At 42.7% G+C, this 16,790-nt stretch overlaps 2 protein-coding genes across 5 annotated transcripts; one reads left to right on the forward strand and one right to left on the reverse strand.

The window, feature by feature from the left end:
* Positions 1-549: 549 nt before the first annotated feature.
* prr5a (proline rich 5a (renal)) lies at positions 550-9,827 on the reverse strand. Of its 2 annotated transcripts, XM_069702014.1 has the most exons (11): positions 9,377-9,827; positions 7,796-7,926; positions 5,545-5,670; positions 5,369-5,449; positions 4,758-4,806; positions 4,554-4,611; positions 4,359-4,450; positions 4,093-4,233; positions 2,798-2,933; positions 2,426-2,704; positions 550-2,335 (listed from the first exon to the last, which is right to left on the reverse strand). In XM_069702014.1, exons 1-11 carry the CDS (start codon positions 9,422-9,424, stop codon positions 2,046-2,048), a joined length of 1,431 nt encoding a protein of 476 aa, XP_069558115.1. In that variant the 5' UTR covers positions 9,425-9,827; the 3' UTR covers positions 550-2,045. The 2 variants fall into 2 exon arrangements, with proteins under 2 accessions (XP_069558115.1, XP_069558116.1); XM_069702015.1 differs by lacking the exons at positions 7,796-7,926; positions 9,377-9,827 and having other exon boundaries at positions 5,545-5,756.
* A 1,843-nt stretch (positions 9,828-11,670) lies between these two features.
* Positions 11,671-16,064, forward strand: rad52 (RAD52 homolog, DNA repair protein). 3 transcript variants are annotated; one of them, XM_069702035.1, is made up of 12 exons: positions 11,671-11,758; positions 12,038-12,101; positions 12,918-13,019; positions 13,282-13,375; positions 13,463-13,530; positions 13,726-13,844; positions 13,965-14,040; positions 14,138-14,355; positions 14,462-14,715; positions 15,070-15,150; positions 15,251-15,460; positions 15,543-16,064. In XM_069702035.1, the coding sequence occupies exons 2-12, from the start codon at positions 12,054-12,056 to the stop codon at positions 15,602-15,604; spliced, it is 1,332 nt and encodes a 443-aa protein (XP_069558136.1). In that variant the 5' UTR covers positions 11,671-11,758; positions 12,038-12,053; the 3' UTR covers positions 15,605-16,064. The 3 variants fall into 3 exon arrangements, with proteins under 3 accessions (XP_069558136.1, XP_069558135.1, XP_069558137.1); XM_069702034.1 differs by having other exon boundaries at positions 13,282-13,530; positions 14,462-14,652; XM_069702036.1 differs by lacking the exon at positions 15,070-15,150 and having other exon boundaries at positions 13,282-13,530; positions 14,462-14,652.
* The last annotated feature ends 726 nt before the right edge of the window (positions 16,065-16,790 follow it).

The raw sequence follows: 16,790 nt of genomic DNA on the forward strand, positions 1-16,790 counted from the left end.
AAAGCACATGCTGTTTTTTTTTTGTTTTTTTAGCCTGGAGAGAATATATTTGGTGCTTTTTTTTTTTTTATCGATATTTAGGAGTTTTAGGAACTTGGTGGGGATTTGACACAATCAAACACACATATTCTTAAATTTAAGGTCCACTTACAACCGAGAAAACTCCATCTGCTTTTAAAGCTCTGGAAGAAATTTACTGCAGCAAATGGACCCTGAATTAAGGACATATTACCAAGATCAACCACAGTCTTTAGACTTGATTTTTTTTTTTAATGTGAATATAAAATATAAAAAAACACTCATTCTTCATGATGTCTCGTTAAAATCTTCTGGGGTAATGTCGGGGTTCATTGAGAGGATTTTGGACCTAAATTCTGTTTACATACATGATTATTGGACCAACCTAAAAAAAACTAAATCCAGCTGCATCTGTGGATTCTTCTTTTCAACACCCAAACAATTGAGTACTCCCCAGGCTGTTCACACACATGGGAGTAATACTTTATTTTCAATAAATCAGTATGTTGAAATAGAAGGAGCTAGTTCATGTTTTTTAAATATTACTCAAATGTATTTATTTTTTTTACTGGGCTAGTATAACAAATTAATACAAAGTACAACTTCGTAGACATCATAGATTGTCAAAAAAGTAAAGTACAAAACACTTGAGGTAAAACATCATTGAAAAAGATTCAGTTAAAAAGCCCTTATTAAAATCTGAATTCATTTCAAGGTAAATGCTCACTTTACACTATCTAGCTGTCCTAAAAAAAAAACAATGCACTTTTATTTACAAGGTAGTGGTGGTGCAAAATACAGTGTGAGACAACATTCAGTTAAAATTGTCATGTCTTTGTCAAATGTAAACAATAAACATTGTCATAATCCTCAAACTCCAAAGCGAATACAGAGAAGCAAATGCTGTCACACTGATGTTTGCCCTAAGAGGAGTACTTTGCATTAGACTCTGAGCGCTGCTGACAAGTGAGCGCAGAAGACCCCTTTACTACCAAGCAGCACACAACAGAGCGTCGACAGAAAATGTAAGACTGTTGTGAGTTTCTGGTTACACATACACAAAACAAAACCATGAAGTTTGAAACAATGATGTTCATGTAAAGTTTTTATAATTTTTCCGGGTGAATGGTGGCCAACATTTTTTTTTTTTTTTTTTTAATTTCAGTTGAGGGATTATATTCCCCTCAATGGGTTAAAGTATAAGACTGACAATATTCTCCATTTTTATTATTGTTAAGAAATGCCGTGGAAAAAAAAAAAGAAAGCCAACAATGTGTCAGTCTCAATCTGTCTCTCAATACCAGCCTGCCTGTGGCTTTCTCCCTCAAGTCCATTCATTCCTAATGAAGACATCGTCCTTTAGCAATGGGTTACCAATATTTAGTTTAATTTTTTGAAATAAATAACTTTCAAAAACTGCTGTGCACGTTAGTTTTTTGTACACTGCAAAACAATAGTGTTTTTCGGGGACTATTTTCAGCAGCGGATTAATACACATTTGATGCTCCATTAAGTATTTATAGTGCTAGTGTCCAAGAAATAAGAAACATGACATGCATCTGCCGTGTTTTTAAAAGTCTTTGGATAAATATGGAGCTCTGTGGCATAAAAGAATAAGATAGTTTATCAGGCTTTTGTCTAAATGAGCCCCACTTTTTAACTGGCTCAATTCACCGTTGATTTAGGTATTTTCTAGGGATCTGTTAACAATAAGAAAAATGTAGGCTACAATCATATGCATCTTTTCAAAACAAAACAGCTTCAGTTCTATAATAAAGGTACCACTTTGTGTTTTTGTGTTGGACGAGTGTGTGTTTCTTAGCGCCTAAACATTTGACCTTAACAATGAAAATGTTTTCACCCACCGGTGAAAGCACTTGGAATGGACTAGTTATTGAAACGCAACGTACAAAAAGTACAAAAGAAAGATGGTACCCATTTAATGACATGTAGATGTGAAATTTCTTCCCATGTTCTCCCAAAATATTAGCGTACACACAGGGTTGCGTCCCTAAAGGCAACCACAGTTACACAGTGCTCTGCCTGCTGTCGCGGCTAAGCCCCATTGCCTCTGAGGAGTGTGGTGGGAAATCAATAAATATCCCATCTGAGTCTGAGTCGGCAGACTCGAGCACTTGTCCAATTATGGTTTCAGGGCTGGATGATTCACTGGGCGGCGTGGAGGATGCACCCTTACTAAGATCAGTCATTGTTGTTGTGGCTTCAGTGCCATGGAGAGCTCCGGAGGAATGAAGGGGAAGGATGGAGGGAGATGAAAGAGGCAAGTCCATGCCACTGGTTCCTGCTTGAACAATTCCTATGAATGAGACGATATTAGATTATTGATAGGATTTTGTAAATAATAACCAACATAATGATGGATGCAGACATCTTCAAAAAGAAATACCATTGAACTGAGTGCCCACACACAGCCTGCTGGAAGAGGGGCCAGACAGATCAGACCCCGGGGCCAGGTCAGCGTAAGCCAGTCCCTGCTCCTCCAGGCATGATATAATCTCGCAGGCTGAGTGGCGCCGAATTCCTCCACTGCCAACTGAGCTGGCATCTGGGTCATACTCAGCCACCGGGGTCAGCAGCAGAGGAATATTGTAGCTTTTTGATCGTACCACCGGGTTTTTAGACGGCTGATCTGTAGACTTAGGCCAGCCCCACGGTAAACGCTTCTCTGAAACACAATGGGAAGAGGAGGGAAGGTGTTTTTAATTTATGTAAATACAAAGACTCAAACACTGTTATTTTTAACCTCCTTCCGCCTCACCCAGAACACAGCAATGGGCCTCAGTGTCGTCTCCAGAGTAAAGCCCGTGGGTGCCCAGGTAGGGTGAGACCACCTTCTGTATCAGAGACTCTAACCTCAGGTAGTCCTCATTCACACCACGCGACTCATGGACCCCCTAAACAGAGAGACAGGCGACAAAGTATAAATGTAATGCCACAATCACACCGAAAGGTTGCTCTTATGGTCTAAAACCAAACTGTTTCTTAGCGCTTCAGTCCATGGCGGAAGGAAAAAAAAACTGTTTTGATAATAAAAATAAATGATTCATTCAAGTTAAAAAAAAAAGTACCAAATATTTTATGGTTGCAGCTTCTCAAATGAGAGAATTTAGTGCATTTTCTCCATCCGATACCAACATACATATTTAATAACTTTGGGTTTAATGACTGTAGAACTTAGGAAATATTAAATATGATTAAAAGAAAAGTGGAAGATATGGGAACAAACAACAATAAAATGTCACTTCTGAACCAGAATCACAATCAGAAACTTGTGTACGAGGAGCAAAAAACAAATAAATGAATCCCCACCAGAACAACAGATAATGAAAATGGTTATTTGATTTCAAATTTACTTCATATTTTTTTGTCATTTATAGGTTAACCAGGTTTATAAAAAAAAAAAAACAAAGGTCTCACCACTAGGGGTTTTCCTCCACTTATACATTTCTTTGGTATCACTTTTATATGTGATTAAGGCACATTTTAGCAAAAAAAAAATTCAGCTTCGAGGGGTGTTTTTATGCCAATCAGAGTCATGTTTGTTTACATTAACAGTTGCCAGTTTATTAGGCACACCAAGCTAAAACTAATTCAGTCTAATATAAACTGCTTGAAGGTTAAAATGTTAACTTTGCGTCTGAGTGTTAATTTACGCTAATTTAATGATCATTTTGGAGGTTGCACACATTGTTGCACATTGTATGACACAATAAAATTGAACATGATCATACAGCTGCTTCAATACCTCTCTTTAAAAAAAAAAAAAAACAAACCCTGATCATTATAGTCTTCATAATAGGGAGATAAATAATCCACAATAAAATGCCAACTCAGTGTTTATCTTCAGGAGGTACAAAACACAAGACTGAAGAAAAGACGCACAACAGCAGGTGTTTAGTTCTATGTAATGGAAAGTAGATTCGAAGCACTGTGCGCAGGGCTTAAAAACATGATGTGGCGCTCATTTTCCTCGTTGGGAACAGAAACAAAAACCAAACAGTGAGTCAGAAGAGGAAGGAGCGGTGAAGTCAGGCTCGTCGCCCACAGGCCTACCTGTAGAATAAGCAGCATCTGTGTAACAGAGGGGGGCACGCGGGCCCGCGGGCGAGACAGGGCGTCCTCTAACTTTACACTCAGGACGATGGTGTTCCTGAAGTGAAGCAGGGCGAGCTGTCGGACAGAAGGCTCCTTACCCTGCACGCGGGGAGGAGGCAGAAAGCAGAAGCTACGGTAAATATCATTCAGTCAAAGGTTGGATAGTTGAGGTCATTTGACAGCAACGCCAAAAAAACAAGAGGACTCTTAAGATGGTGGTGTACCTGCACCGGGTGGAAGATGGCGTGCAGCATTGAGAGAACATCACAGAAGAAGAAGTCCCAGGTCTCTGCCAGAGAGTCGAGCAACTTCTGACCTGCATGTATCACACAGGAACAAAAGGCCAGTTGACTAAAGCTTAACTCAACATCACCACCCATTACAATATATCTTCAGACTGCATATTAATCAAGTCGTACCCTCGTAGAACCTTATTTTGTCCCGTAGGATGACCATGCCTTTTGTCAGCAACTGGTTCTGTGGAAAGAAGCCAATAATTATGAGGAACCGTCACCTTGGAGCTGCTCACCACGCTGTTGTTCTGGTAAATACTCCTGTGTCATACAGCAGCGAGCTTCATACATCTAACTTCATGTTTTCAGAACAAGTTAAATGTGTGTTACCTGAAGATATTCTGTGAAGAAAGACCCCAGCTCAGTCTTCAACAGATGTCTGGGAAAACAAACACAGTGAGGCATTTGTTCAAAAGTCAAAATAAACATGAATACAACTACTGACAATAAACACATGATAATGGACTGTATAGTGTATGTTTATAACTATGTGAAAACAACGTTTGCAGCATTAATTCATAATTATATTGATTTCCATGTGACTGTGGAATTTCATGGTAAAACCACGGGAAGTGAAGAAATCGAGTAAACTGTTTTCCTCCTTTACATTCAGATCGCTCCGTACAATTCATCCAATGTGTGTCACCCTCCTCCAGGCTTTTCTGTACATGGAAATATGTTCACTGAGCTATAATGGAGGCGGACAGACGTGATGGGTCTGGTTTAGGAAGATAATGAGATATCTGGCGTGACCACATGACTCTGCAGACTCACATGCTGTACAGTGCACACACAAATAAACTCATTCACAAGAAAACATCCAGTCAGCGTACACAGGAAAGACAGTAATTATGCGGATTATAGCACCAAATGACATCAACAGGCTTAAATAAGGACGTTCTGTCTTCACCGTGTTGTTCTGTCTGTGTTGCTGAACTCACCGGACACCTTCATTGAGGACGTAAAGTTCGTTGTCAGCCAAACCCTTCTTCTGGAAGACTGCTATGACAGCGTTGTGGATGCTGCAGCGTAAAACCACACATAAAACCGGTCTGCATCCCCGTCCCAAACACATTTAAACACGACATACTCCGCGACTTGACTGCGTCCGGTGTACCTGTTCCAGGTGGCGTTGGCCCCCGCCCTCTTCTGCTTCTCCCCTCTGTCCTCCGGTGAACTTTTCTCACTCTTCCCCAGCTCGCTGAGGCTGGGAGAGCTCATCAACTTCAGCCGGTGCAGAGTCCTCATGAGGTAAATATAGAGGGGAGAGAGAGAGAGCACAGAGTATGCACTAAGTAGTGGGCAGGAGAGAAAGAAGGTCAGGCGACATATACGGAGCCACAGAGAGGAAACACGAGGGGATAGCTGGAGGAGGGTGGGAGGAGGCGGGAGGGGGGGGGGGGAGAACAGGAGCAGAGGGAGAAAGAGGGAGAGAGAGAGAGAGAGAGCATGCGGAGGGAAACGGCACAACGACAATACAGAGAGCGGCCGGTGACAGAGGAGGAGAGAAGTAGGACAGAATGATGCATGGTGAGACAGGAGCAGCGCATTAAGAGCAGGATGGGCGGAGCCCAGCCGAGAGGTGGGCCACAGTGTGGCTGCACCGCCCGAGGTCTCGGAGCAGCAGAAAACAACAGCGCATGCACTGATGGGGGGCATACTCTTCCTCCCCGCTCCGCCTCGCTGTCAGTACAATACAGCTATTGATGCAAACAAATATTTATGCAGAGCACAGATGCCAAAGGAACTGCAGGGTAAGCAGGGCCCGAGCAGTTGGGACTTTGTTTTGCCCGTGACTGTACAAAGAGGAGGAGGTGGAGGAGGAGGAAGTCATCCGGCTTATTAACAACAACAGAAACAGGGAGAGGAAGCGGTGACACAATATGGAACAGAGAGGACGGTTTTCCTGCTCTCCCACAGCTGGCCGTGAGTAGTGTGGGATGATAATGAAAGTTGCACAATGTGTGAAACAGGAACTTGACCAACGTTGGACATTTGATGCTGAAATCTGATCATTTATTTTCTTACAGGGAGTCGGATGAGAAGATCAACACCTCTCTCTTCTCACCTGGATGCTGAATAAGTAGCTGCAGCCAGCAGCTGATTAGCTTAGCTTAGCATAAAGACTGGAAACAAGGGGACACAACTAGCCTGGCTCTGTCCAAGGGTAACAAAAAATTACCAAACAGATTTCAGACTGTGACCACAAAATCCGAGTTTGAGTATTCATGAGAAAAGTTTAAGGTGGTTATCAATAATTTTGCGACTTGAGATTGACAGGGCGATAGCGCAATAGATTTAAAGTAATTAATACCTCGTATAACCTTGAAAATCAATATACAAGTTCATTTTTTCACTGAATATTTTGAACGAAAGTCACATTAAAAGTCCTCACTTGTGTGAACAGATGTAAACATTTGCAAGAAATGGGAAGTATAATGTTGCCATGGAAACAGAGAGCTGCACTGTGGTCTGCAACACACAAGCCTCCTATTGAAGCTTGTATTTGTTTACATTTTGGAGATTTATGTCCGACGGATTAGCTATTAACAGTTCTTAGTGGTACTGACAACTGTCACTGAATTTCTTTGAGAGTAAATAAATCCTAAAAACCCTAATGATTCTCAGACAAGTTCTGAAGCACTCCAGTTCCTGAGCCATTAATCTGTTGTGTTGCTCATTTACTTGTAATTACGTCCTTTTTTTCTTATCAGAAAATTAAATTCTGAGATAATGCCCTTTTTTCTTCACGAATACAGCACCCTTTCCTTTTTAAATTACCGACAACATCTTTTATCTGCCAACATATACAGTATACCGATACTGATGTGATATCTGGTCGATAAATCGCTCTAACTCTTATTACTCTCCTAAATCCTAATTTACCTCAGGACTGCAGGAGTAATTGAAATTTTCAGCGCCTGCATTTGTGCAGTCATAAAAAATTCAAACGACCCGCATCGAGACGATTGTGAAAAACAAAACATTGTTGATGTATTTCCAGGAGGGACTAGTGAAAAGTAGCACTCTGAAAAAGCAGAAATGATGAGCCGAAACCCACGCAGTCCTGAAACGCTCTGCTGACAGCGCGGCGGTAAACAACAGACCCCTTTCACACCCACGAACACAGAAAACATGGAAAGCAAGTGTACAAACTGATGAGATGTATACACGTAAGGAAATGAGTCAATCAAACATCCCACCAGGAGATCATTAGGCCAGCATGTGTTGCAGGCAAAGCTCAGCTGGTAAATGAAATCTGCTGGGACCGGAGTTGGTGTGATTTTTGTGAATGCCGATGAATATTTCATGTGTTTTCCAGCATGCTGTATATTGTGAAACGTTAAATCCCAGGAACCGAGCCTCACCTCCTGATAGGATGCTCGCTGCTGCTGTCCATGTCCGGGCTCGGGGGAGGGGCCGAGAAGGTGCTGAAGTTGAGTGACAGGGGCCGGGGGGAGGGCCGGGAGGCGTGCCTCCTCCGAAGTCCATCAAGCATCTGAACATAAGAGGGGAAATGACGGAGGAAGTTTGAGTAAATGTGGAAGTGGTGGAAGAAGACTATTTTCTGAAGTGAACTCAGACGTCTGAAATGTGACCCTGACCACACTTTTTTTTTTTTTTTTTAATAATCTGGAATTTTTAACAATGCTTTTATGTTAAAAATGTGTTATAGATTAGATAAATTAGATTAGATTAGACTTTATCAATCGCACAGTGGGGGGGGGATTTAGTAATTATTATCCACTGTGTTAAATCATCATTTTAATAGTTACTAAAGCTGTCAAATAAATATAGTAGGATAGAAAATACAATATTTCCTTTTAAAATATAGCGAAGAGGAACAATAAAGTAGCCTGTATGTGCCTCATAGTACAGTACTTGAGTAAATGTACTCAGTTACTTTCCACCACAGGGTAGAAACATATCAGCAAAAGCAAACAGAGCCAAAAGGAGTGATTAAAGTGGATTAAGCTGTTGTGTGAGGCATCGATGAAAAATGTCTCAGGTGGTGACACAGTAGTGATCCTCCTCCACCCTTTACTCAGACGGAGCGTCTGAAATAAGCAGCATTAAAGCACTGACACAGACAGACACAACAAATTCAGTCAAGGGGGGTACTGGAGAAAATCCAACCACACATGTGTGACCTGCTGGCACTGAGAGCTTCGTGTTTCATTATTCTGCTAGTCACTGTTATTTCAACACTATGAAGGAGTGTTTTGCAATCAGACCTCAACGCACTCACACACACACACACACATGAGGGGGAAAAAAAAAGGAGAAATGCCTGTTTGTACATGCATCACTGTGTGCGTGTTTTCATCCCGTAAAAAGCTTGTGTGGCAATACGGTTACAGTGTATTTGGGTGTCTCCCCATAGAAACATACTGTACATAGTGAAGCACCATCCCCTGGTCAGAGGGGAGAACAACAGTCTAGGCTGTCACTCTTCAGACAAAGACTCAACACAAGCCTCCTTCACTGCCACCCTGCATGCAGCAAGTGATAAAAAAAAAAAAATAATAAATTTAAAAAAAAAGGGTGACTCCTGTGTTTCCAGAGGGACTGGCCTGCAGTTTCATTAGAGTAAGATCACATCTCAGTCAGAGGCACGCGCGCGCACACGCACGCACACACACACACACACACACACACACACTGTATAATGCCAAGCCACGCCAGTCAGGACATTTAGGCTTTTGTTCGCCCCTCCTCCTTGTCTTTTAGGAGCGACCACAGTCAGATCGATGCCACTTTTAATTGATAATAGAGTCTGTTTCTCCCCTGGCCCGCAGATTCCCCCACCGTGCTGTGTTTATTCGACATTAGATGGCCGATCAATCGGCCAGACACGCAATCAACAGTCCATGTTTATCCTACAGGGAGGAATGTACAGCCAGTCTTGCGTACGTGGAGGTTTTCTATTTTTTTTTTTTTTTTTATACCTGTATGGACGAGAGAATGAGGCGAAGTGCCACAGTAAACAAAGCCATGGTCTCATAAACACACGCAGGCTGGCAACCGATGCAACAATAAGTCCGCCTATGGATAAAAAAACAAACTGTATCATTATGGCCACAAAGTTGCCGTATGTCACGCGCCTCTGCCCGCCCACCGTAGCCTGCACTCACCGTTCCTGATCCTGTCGTGTTGCTCCTGATAGGATGAAACGGTCATGTAGCGCCGAGGGGGAAGTGTTTGCTGTCCGGGCTCATCAGCGGCTGGTTCCTCTACTGCTCCCCCGCCGGTCTGCGCACCCTCACGGGCATCTGGGTGCGGGCGGATGAAGGGTCCGACCTGCGGTGCAGTGAAGGGGGACTCATTCATGAAGCATGAACCGCTTTTGCTTCGCTCTGCTCCGCTCCGCTCTGCTCGCTCTCTGGCTCGCCCCCGCTTTGTTTTGACGAGATGCGAACCTGGACGCGTGGACGCGGCCACGAGGAGCTCGTGAACGCGCGTTGTGGTTGTAGCTTTATGCCAAAGAGGGAAAACACTGGGTCACTACATTTTTGGGTCACATATGATTTTTTTTTTTTTTTTTTCAAATGTGCATGGACAATTTAAACGCACACTGTAAGAGGCACATTAACAGCCACATGAAGGCCCTTCCCCCCCAAACACACTTACATGCACAGCAAGAGCCACTCTGTACTACTGCAATATAACACTACATGCAGGTGTGCAGTCAGTGGTGCTAGTGAAAAGCCTGCATGTACCATTGTCTTGTATGCATATGACTATATAAACACACAGTATCCAGCACTGACCCCATTCTATGCAGTTTTAACACACAGGGCGTCTGCCATCTGTCAATGCGGAAGAGTGCTTTGCTGATAATCCCCTATTTACATGGGTCTTGGATGTAAATAAACGAGTCCAGTTACAAACCTGACTGGTACACGGTGTAAAATCCCACCTTTATTTGATTTAACTTGGCCATGCAGTACGTTTCAGCTGCCTCTAATGATGAGAATTCGATTTTTGCGCGCTACAGACACCAAACCGTGGCACTCGTATGCATGTTGTGACAGTTAATCTGTTCGTGCAGTGAAAGGCTCTTACTGGATCAAAGAAGCCCACTTTAACACAGTGTTCAGCTCAGATAAGAGGCAGTTCATTTCATCACAGATTCAGACTATGAGCATTTTTTTCTTCAGATAAGTATAGACTAATTGGACATTTTATTCAAACTGAATACATGAAGAAAAGAGGGGACTAAAGGGAAGACTCAAATATTAAAACGAAGAATAAAAAAAGGGAACACAAGGGACATTACCTTGAAATTAGTCACTCACAAGTAAGTGTAGCAGAAAAGAAGCACACATTGTACATTTACTCAAGTACAATTTTGAAGTACTTGTGCTTTACTATTTACTTCTGTTGTTATTTTTAGGATGGACTTTCAGATGTATGAGTTGTTAGCCTAATAGGGATTTTCCCTCTAAACTTGGGTTCATTTCAGTCAGTGTTCAAATGATCCAATATCTCACCAAAAACCAAAGATTGGAAAAAAAAAAAAGGTGCAAAAACTGAAACCAGATTTGTGTATCAGAATTTTTTTTTCTTCTTTCCTCTCCCAGTAATCATCTGATAACCCCTCAGATGTATCTGCTGTCCCCGCATATAAAACTGGATTTAAAGCACTATTGTATGCACCACTATGAATAATCTAATGATGTCAGATATAATAATAAATGAATCAGAGGGAACAAACAAGGACTTTTACTTTAACAGGCCTACAATAGGCTACATTTGGTCGTTAATACTTCTTGCAGTTTTATTGAAATAACATTTTTCACGCAGGATTTGTACTTGTAATGGAAAATCCTTTATATTGCCGTATAGGTACGTCAACTTTTACGTATGTTCAAGACTTGAACACTGCAGAGGTAACCGTGAATATGTCCTTTGAATCTTCCTATAGCACAAAAGCCCAAAGCTTACTTCAGGTCACCTCGTAATTTTCTCATTCTAGCCTACTGATAGCAAAAATAACATTATTGCGATCATTTTTGATTCAATTTATTTATCTTCTTGAAATATAATACAAATACATTTAGATACAATAAAAAAAAAATAGAAGCGCGCATTCTGTACTAATTGGCTAATAATAAAATTGCCTGTGGATACAAAAAAAAACAACAACATCGTAAGCTTCCCTACGCAGTTGGTCCTTTTCCGATAGCAGTGAAGGCATCATAAACTCCTCCTCCTCCGGCCGTCCGAGCGGGAAGTTCTCTCGTTTTAATGGATTATATAATCTAAATGCTGCAAATATTCCGGCGCTCGTTTTAACATAAAAGATCATTGTCGAGGAATTTTAACAGGTGAGTTTGTATTTACACGTCTGGGCTGACTTACAACAAGATTCAGGTCCGGTTCATGCAAAGGTAGCTTGCTTAAGTGAAGTGAGTTTGAACCTGCTGGTACTCGAGATTTTGAGTCACTTTGAGGTTAGTTTTACCTCTTAATACTAAAAAAAAAAAAAAAAAAAAATAACTTTACAAAAGATTTAAGGGCTTTTCGGTAGGTTAGAGGCAGAGAGAGAGAGAGAGAGAGAGAGACATTTAGCCACCGTAATTGCTGTTTCCCCCTGTTTATTTCAGCGACATCTCCGCGGTCATGTCCCACGAGGAGAGCGGCACCTCCGCCTCCAGGTGCTTCGGACAGGTGAGTAGGTCACAGCAGGGCAGGCCAACGTCCTGCTGACTTCAGCACAGCTTCACTGGAAACTCCTCTCGCGAGACGTGTTTCATTCAAATGACTCTCAGGTGTGCAGGATATAATTCATTAGTAAGGTAAAGCGCAGCTGTTTTCACCCCACAGATGTTTATTGGGAGGAGGAGGGAGGAGGTGGGTGTACGTCAGTCTGGATGTTTCTCCTTTTTTAAGGACACTTCAGACACACGTGATGATTTATAGGTACAATGAGAGACAGAGACAGAGACAGACCTGTTCCAGGATGTCTTTCAGTATGTGAAGCCACTCCCAACCCTAAAAAAAAAATGGCAATAGACTGAGCTGAAAAGTTTCTGCGGGTTTCTAACAGGAGTCCAGTGTGGTCCGATCACAGGTGGACAGCTCCAAGGAGGTCTGTCCAAGCCTGGCGTTGGACGTACATCTTTTTACTTGTGACACTGGAAACGGTGCAGTGCAGCAGGGTGGGTTGGTGGGTGTTGGTAACTCAAATCAACAAAGAATCACTTTAAAAACAACAACAACAACAACAACAAAAATCCTTCTACCTTCTTATGTTTTCATCTACATCCAGCAAGCTTCCCGCATCTTTGACTTATAACAACTAACACATTTGTCACAACGCAGATTGTTACAAAAAAAAAAAAAAAAAAAAAAAAAATAGGAATACAGAAATATGAAGAAAGTGTAAACAGTCTTTTTTTTAAATTTTTTTTTGCAGTATTAGCTTTCTTCAGGTATTTGTGTTTTTCTCAGTGTTGTTCTCACTGACCTGGACTCTGTTGCCAGTACACCTACACAGCTGAGGAGTACCAGGCGGTGCACAATGCTCTGCGACAGAGGCTGGGACCGGAGTACATCAGTACCAGAATGGCTGGAGGGGGTCAGAAGGCAAGTCTTTGTTCTCCTGTTCAGCTGCGACACAAAAATGGCTTTTGATCCTTCTCTTGGATGTTTGAGCTTGACTGCACAGAATGAAAACGGATTACTAGTCAAAGCATTTTTATTTATTTATTTATTTTTTTGTTGTATTTCTATGGTTGTAATCCACAGGTATAAATATATTGTCGCAGTGTCATAAACTGGACTTTAATCTGCTAAAGTTGCGAGGTGTTGCTTGGATGTAATTCAGCTGTCTCTCTGATTTCAACAGGTCTGTTATGTTGAAGGGCACCGCGTCATCGGCCTGGCCAACGAGATGTTTGGATACAACGGATGGTCTCACTCCATCTCGCAGCAGAACGTTGGTAGGATTTCTTTGACTGGAGACGATCCGGCTTTTTCAACGCCGGACAGAAACACGTCGGGACTAATCCGTCTTTCTTCACTTCCAGACTTTATAGACCTCCTCAACGGCAAGTTTTACGTCGGAGTCAGTGCGTTTGTCAAAGTGCAGCTGAAGGTCAGATGAACGACCTTCATTACTCTGCCATTATTGTGGTTGCTGCAGCATTTACGCAAGGATGGGTGATCTCATCGGGATTAATATCACCTCGAATTTGACATATTCTTCGCTCCGTTCTCCCGTCAGCCTCTGCGGCTCGTGTCGTCCACATGAATTTTTGTAACGAGTATTTTTTTTTTTTTTTTCCTCCAGGACGGCTCGTTTCATGAGGATGTCGGCTACGGAGTCAGCGAAGGACTGAAGTCGAAAGCTCTGTCACTGGAAAAGGCGAGAAAGGAAGCCGTCACCGATGGCATGAAGAGAGCACTGAAGTACTGGAGATTCTTTTAATTATACTTATTAACTCTGCCTACACACGTGCAGGAAAGTTTATTTTATTTTATTCAAATGTTCCGGATGTCTTTTTTTTTTTTTTTTTTTTATATCTTAAGATGTTTTGGTAATGCCCTTGGAAACTGTATCCTGGATAAACAATACCTCCTCGCCATCAACAAGATCCCCAAGCAGGTCAGAAAAAACAACAACAGTTTGCATAATTATTTCATGATTTTCATCCAGAAATTGTGCGGAAGGCGAATCGTGTCACTTTCCCTTTCGCACAAAGCCTCCAGCTCCTCTTAACCCGGCCCGGACCAAACGCTCCGAGGGCGAGCCGTCGGTGGAGAAGGCTCGCTTCCGCAGTCTCGTCCGAGAGGAGAATCTTGCGGTCAGGACGCCGCTGGAGCCCCGAATCATTTACCAGGAGCCGAACTGTTCAGAGGTCCGTACTCCTCCTGCTGCCGGCTCTGCCTCTGACAGAAAGAGTGAGAACGTCAACTGCGGGTAAAAGCGGTCTCGTTCCTGGTTTAAATGGCGCTGAAACCTCCTCGTCTCTTTTGCAAATGTGCCTCACCCTCCAGCTGCTCTCTCTCCACCCCCCCCTCTCCAGATCTGTCGCGGGCTCGGTGGACGTCGTCGAATCCGAGGGCCACACGGACCCCAAACAGCTACGAAAGCTCAGACAGCAGCAGCTTCAGCAGAAGTTCAGGAGGGAGATGGAGGCCAAGATGCTGCAGCAGAAACAGGATGAAGCCAAGACCGAGCGGGTGGAGGTCGCTGTCGGACGAGGATCCAGTGGAGGTAAAGGTTTCGGAGGGATTTCCTTCTGTTGTAAGCCAACTCAAATCTCCGCGTGCTCATCAGGTTTGTTTTTACAAAGGGAAGAAGAAAAAAAAAAGAAGAAGAAACCTGACGCGTGTTTTCTTAACAATAAATGTTTCCTTCGCACGTGTAACAACCGAGGGTGAGATAGTGAGGTTTCCGCTTTGACAGAGCTGTCAAAATAATGCCATAAAAAAAAAAAAAAAAAAAAGTAATGTCTAGAAACTTAAGTTTCATAAATGTCCAATGTGATGTAAAGAGTGAAATGAAATGACTCCTCTGAAATAAGACGTAAACATCGCAGTAGCTCAGATGGTACATGCCTTTGCAGTCTGATTTGGCCGAGATCCCTGGCCTCGAAGGTCTTCCTAGTTTTTCTCCGTTTCCATTCCTCAGGCCACGAAGGTGTTCCTGCTTTCAGCGACGTCTCCGCAGCGGGACACGGTAACCCCAGCAGCAGGGACGAGTACTTGGGAGGTGCTGTGAACCGCCACCGGAAGGCTCCGCACGTTTGGTCGGCGCGATGAGGAAAAGCTGCCTCTCACCTCCGGGTTTTGTCTCTCCCCCCCCCGCGCAGACGATCCCGGGCTCTGGGATTTCACTCTGGACGGGATCGAGGAGCTCAACGTCCCCGCGGGAGGCCCTCAGTCCAGGGGACTCAGGCCCGGCACGCCGGGGAACCACCGGATGCAGACGCGCAGCAAGACTCCCCAGAGAGCCCCGGGCCGACCTCCAGAGGCCCCGTCGTACGGGCCGCAACACCAGAACCAGTGTCAGCAGAGGCCAGGTGAGGTTTCACGAGGCGAGACGGCTTCAGGCTCAATTCTGTGGTCTTAAAAAAAATGAACTTGTACGTTTCCAACCTGCAGACGAAGCCCCCAGTCCATACAGACGGGGACAGTTCATGAAGAAACGCAAGCTGGACACGTGAGATTTTACGCTGCTGCTCTACATTTGTACAGTCCTGCCTTTTGGTTTTACTTTATTTATTCCAGTATATACATTTACGTTCTCATTGCACTGATTTGCTGCCATGTGTGATATTTGGAGAAATGTTTGTTTTCTGGTTTTGTAAAAAAAATAAAAACCAAAGAAGTCAAGTTTGTAGATTTATATTTAATATTTGAAAGGTAGCAGTGATCAGACATAGATCAAACAAAACAACAGTTTAAAAAAAAAAAAAAAAAGATTTAACAATAAATCTTTTGATAATTTTTTTGAGCTTCGAGGCTTATTTTGGGTTAACGTTGAGAAGTATTTTTTCTATTTCAAATAAAGATTTTAGGACATGGAAATGAAATACGATATTTAGAATCAGAGAGAGAGAAAAAAAATGCAGGCGTTTTCAATAAGTAAATAAAATCAAAGTAGCACCATCTGGCTACACGCAATTTAACAAATACACCGACGCGTCTGACTTTTACTTGATATTATTTTTTATTTTGTTTTTACATTTTGTACAATGTGAAAAACACAAAACAGACACTGAATTACAGGAAGTCAGTAAGGAGGGATCAGAGATAAAGAGTACAACTGCGTGTCAGTAGCCTCAAACAGTACTGTATAGAGGGGTCTGTGATAATTACCGATAATAGCATAGTAGCACATGGATCTGAAGCTTAGTCGTGAGCTTGTGCTGTACAGTGGCCAGTTGTGAGTTGGTTGTCATTTGTACGATTAAACACCCGGTAAGCCGGCATGCAGGACTCGTATGTGGATAGTCTGATACTGAAGTGGTGCCTGTGATATTGATGAATGGCATTTGAACAGATCAACACTTGTGATACTCTCAGGAAGGCAAACAATAATAACAAAAACAAAAAAAACACCAACCTAATATTTCAATATCAAAAACGTTAAAGTTGGTAACAACCCTCATCAGCATGCAAATGTTTCCGTAACCCCCTCAAGTCCCTATAAAACTTTAAACATTGCATATTCTGCATTGCAGTAACTTATTTTTTTCTCTAGAGAAGTTAAAACTATTCATTCAATCTACGAGCAGGCGAAAGTCATGGCGACAGCATGGCACTCGTGTGAGGTGGCGAGACAGAAGCTGAGTCAGCGTGACAACTTCGAAACCTTTGTACAGCTCACTCGCTGCCCGAACAAGTGTT

Source organism: Brachyistius frenatus, unplaced genomic scaffold (assembly GCF_029030835.1).
Source record: "Brachyistius frenatus isolate BFR_SWC_R1_liver_20210118 unplaced genomic scaffold, ASM2903083v1 Contig_39, whole genome shotgun sequence".
NCBI lineage: Eukaryota > Metazoa > Chordata > Actinopteri > Embiotocidae > Brachyistius > Brachyistius frenatus.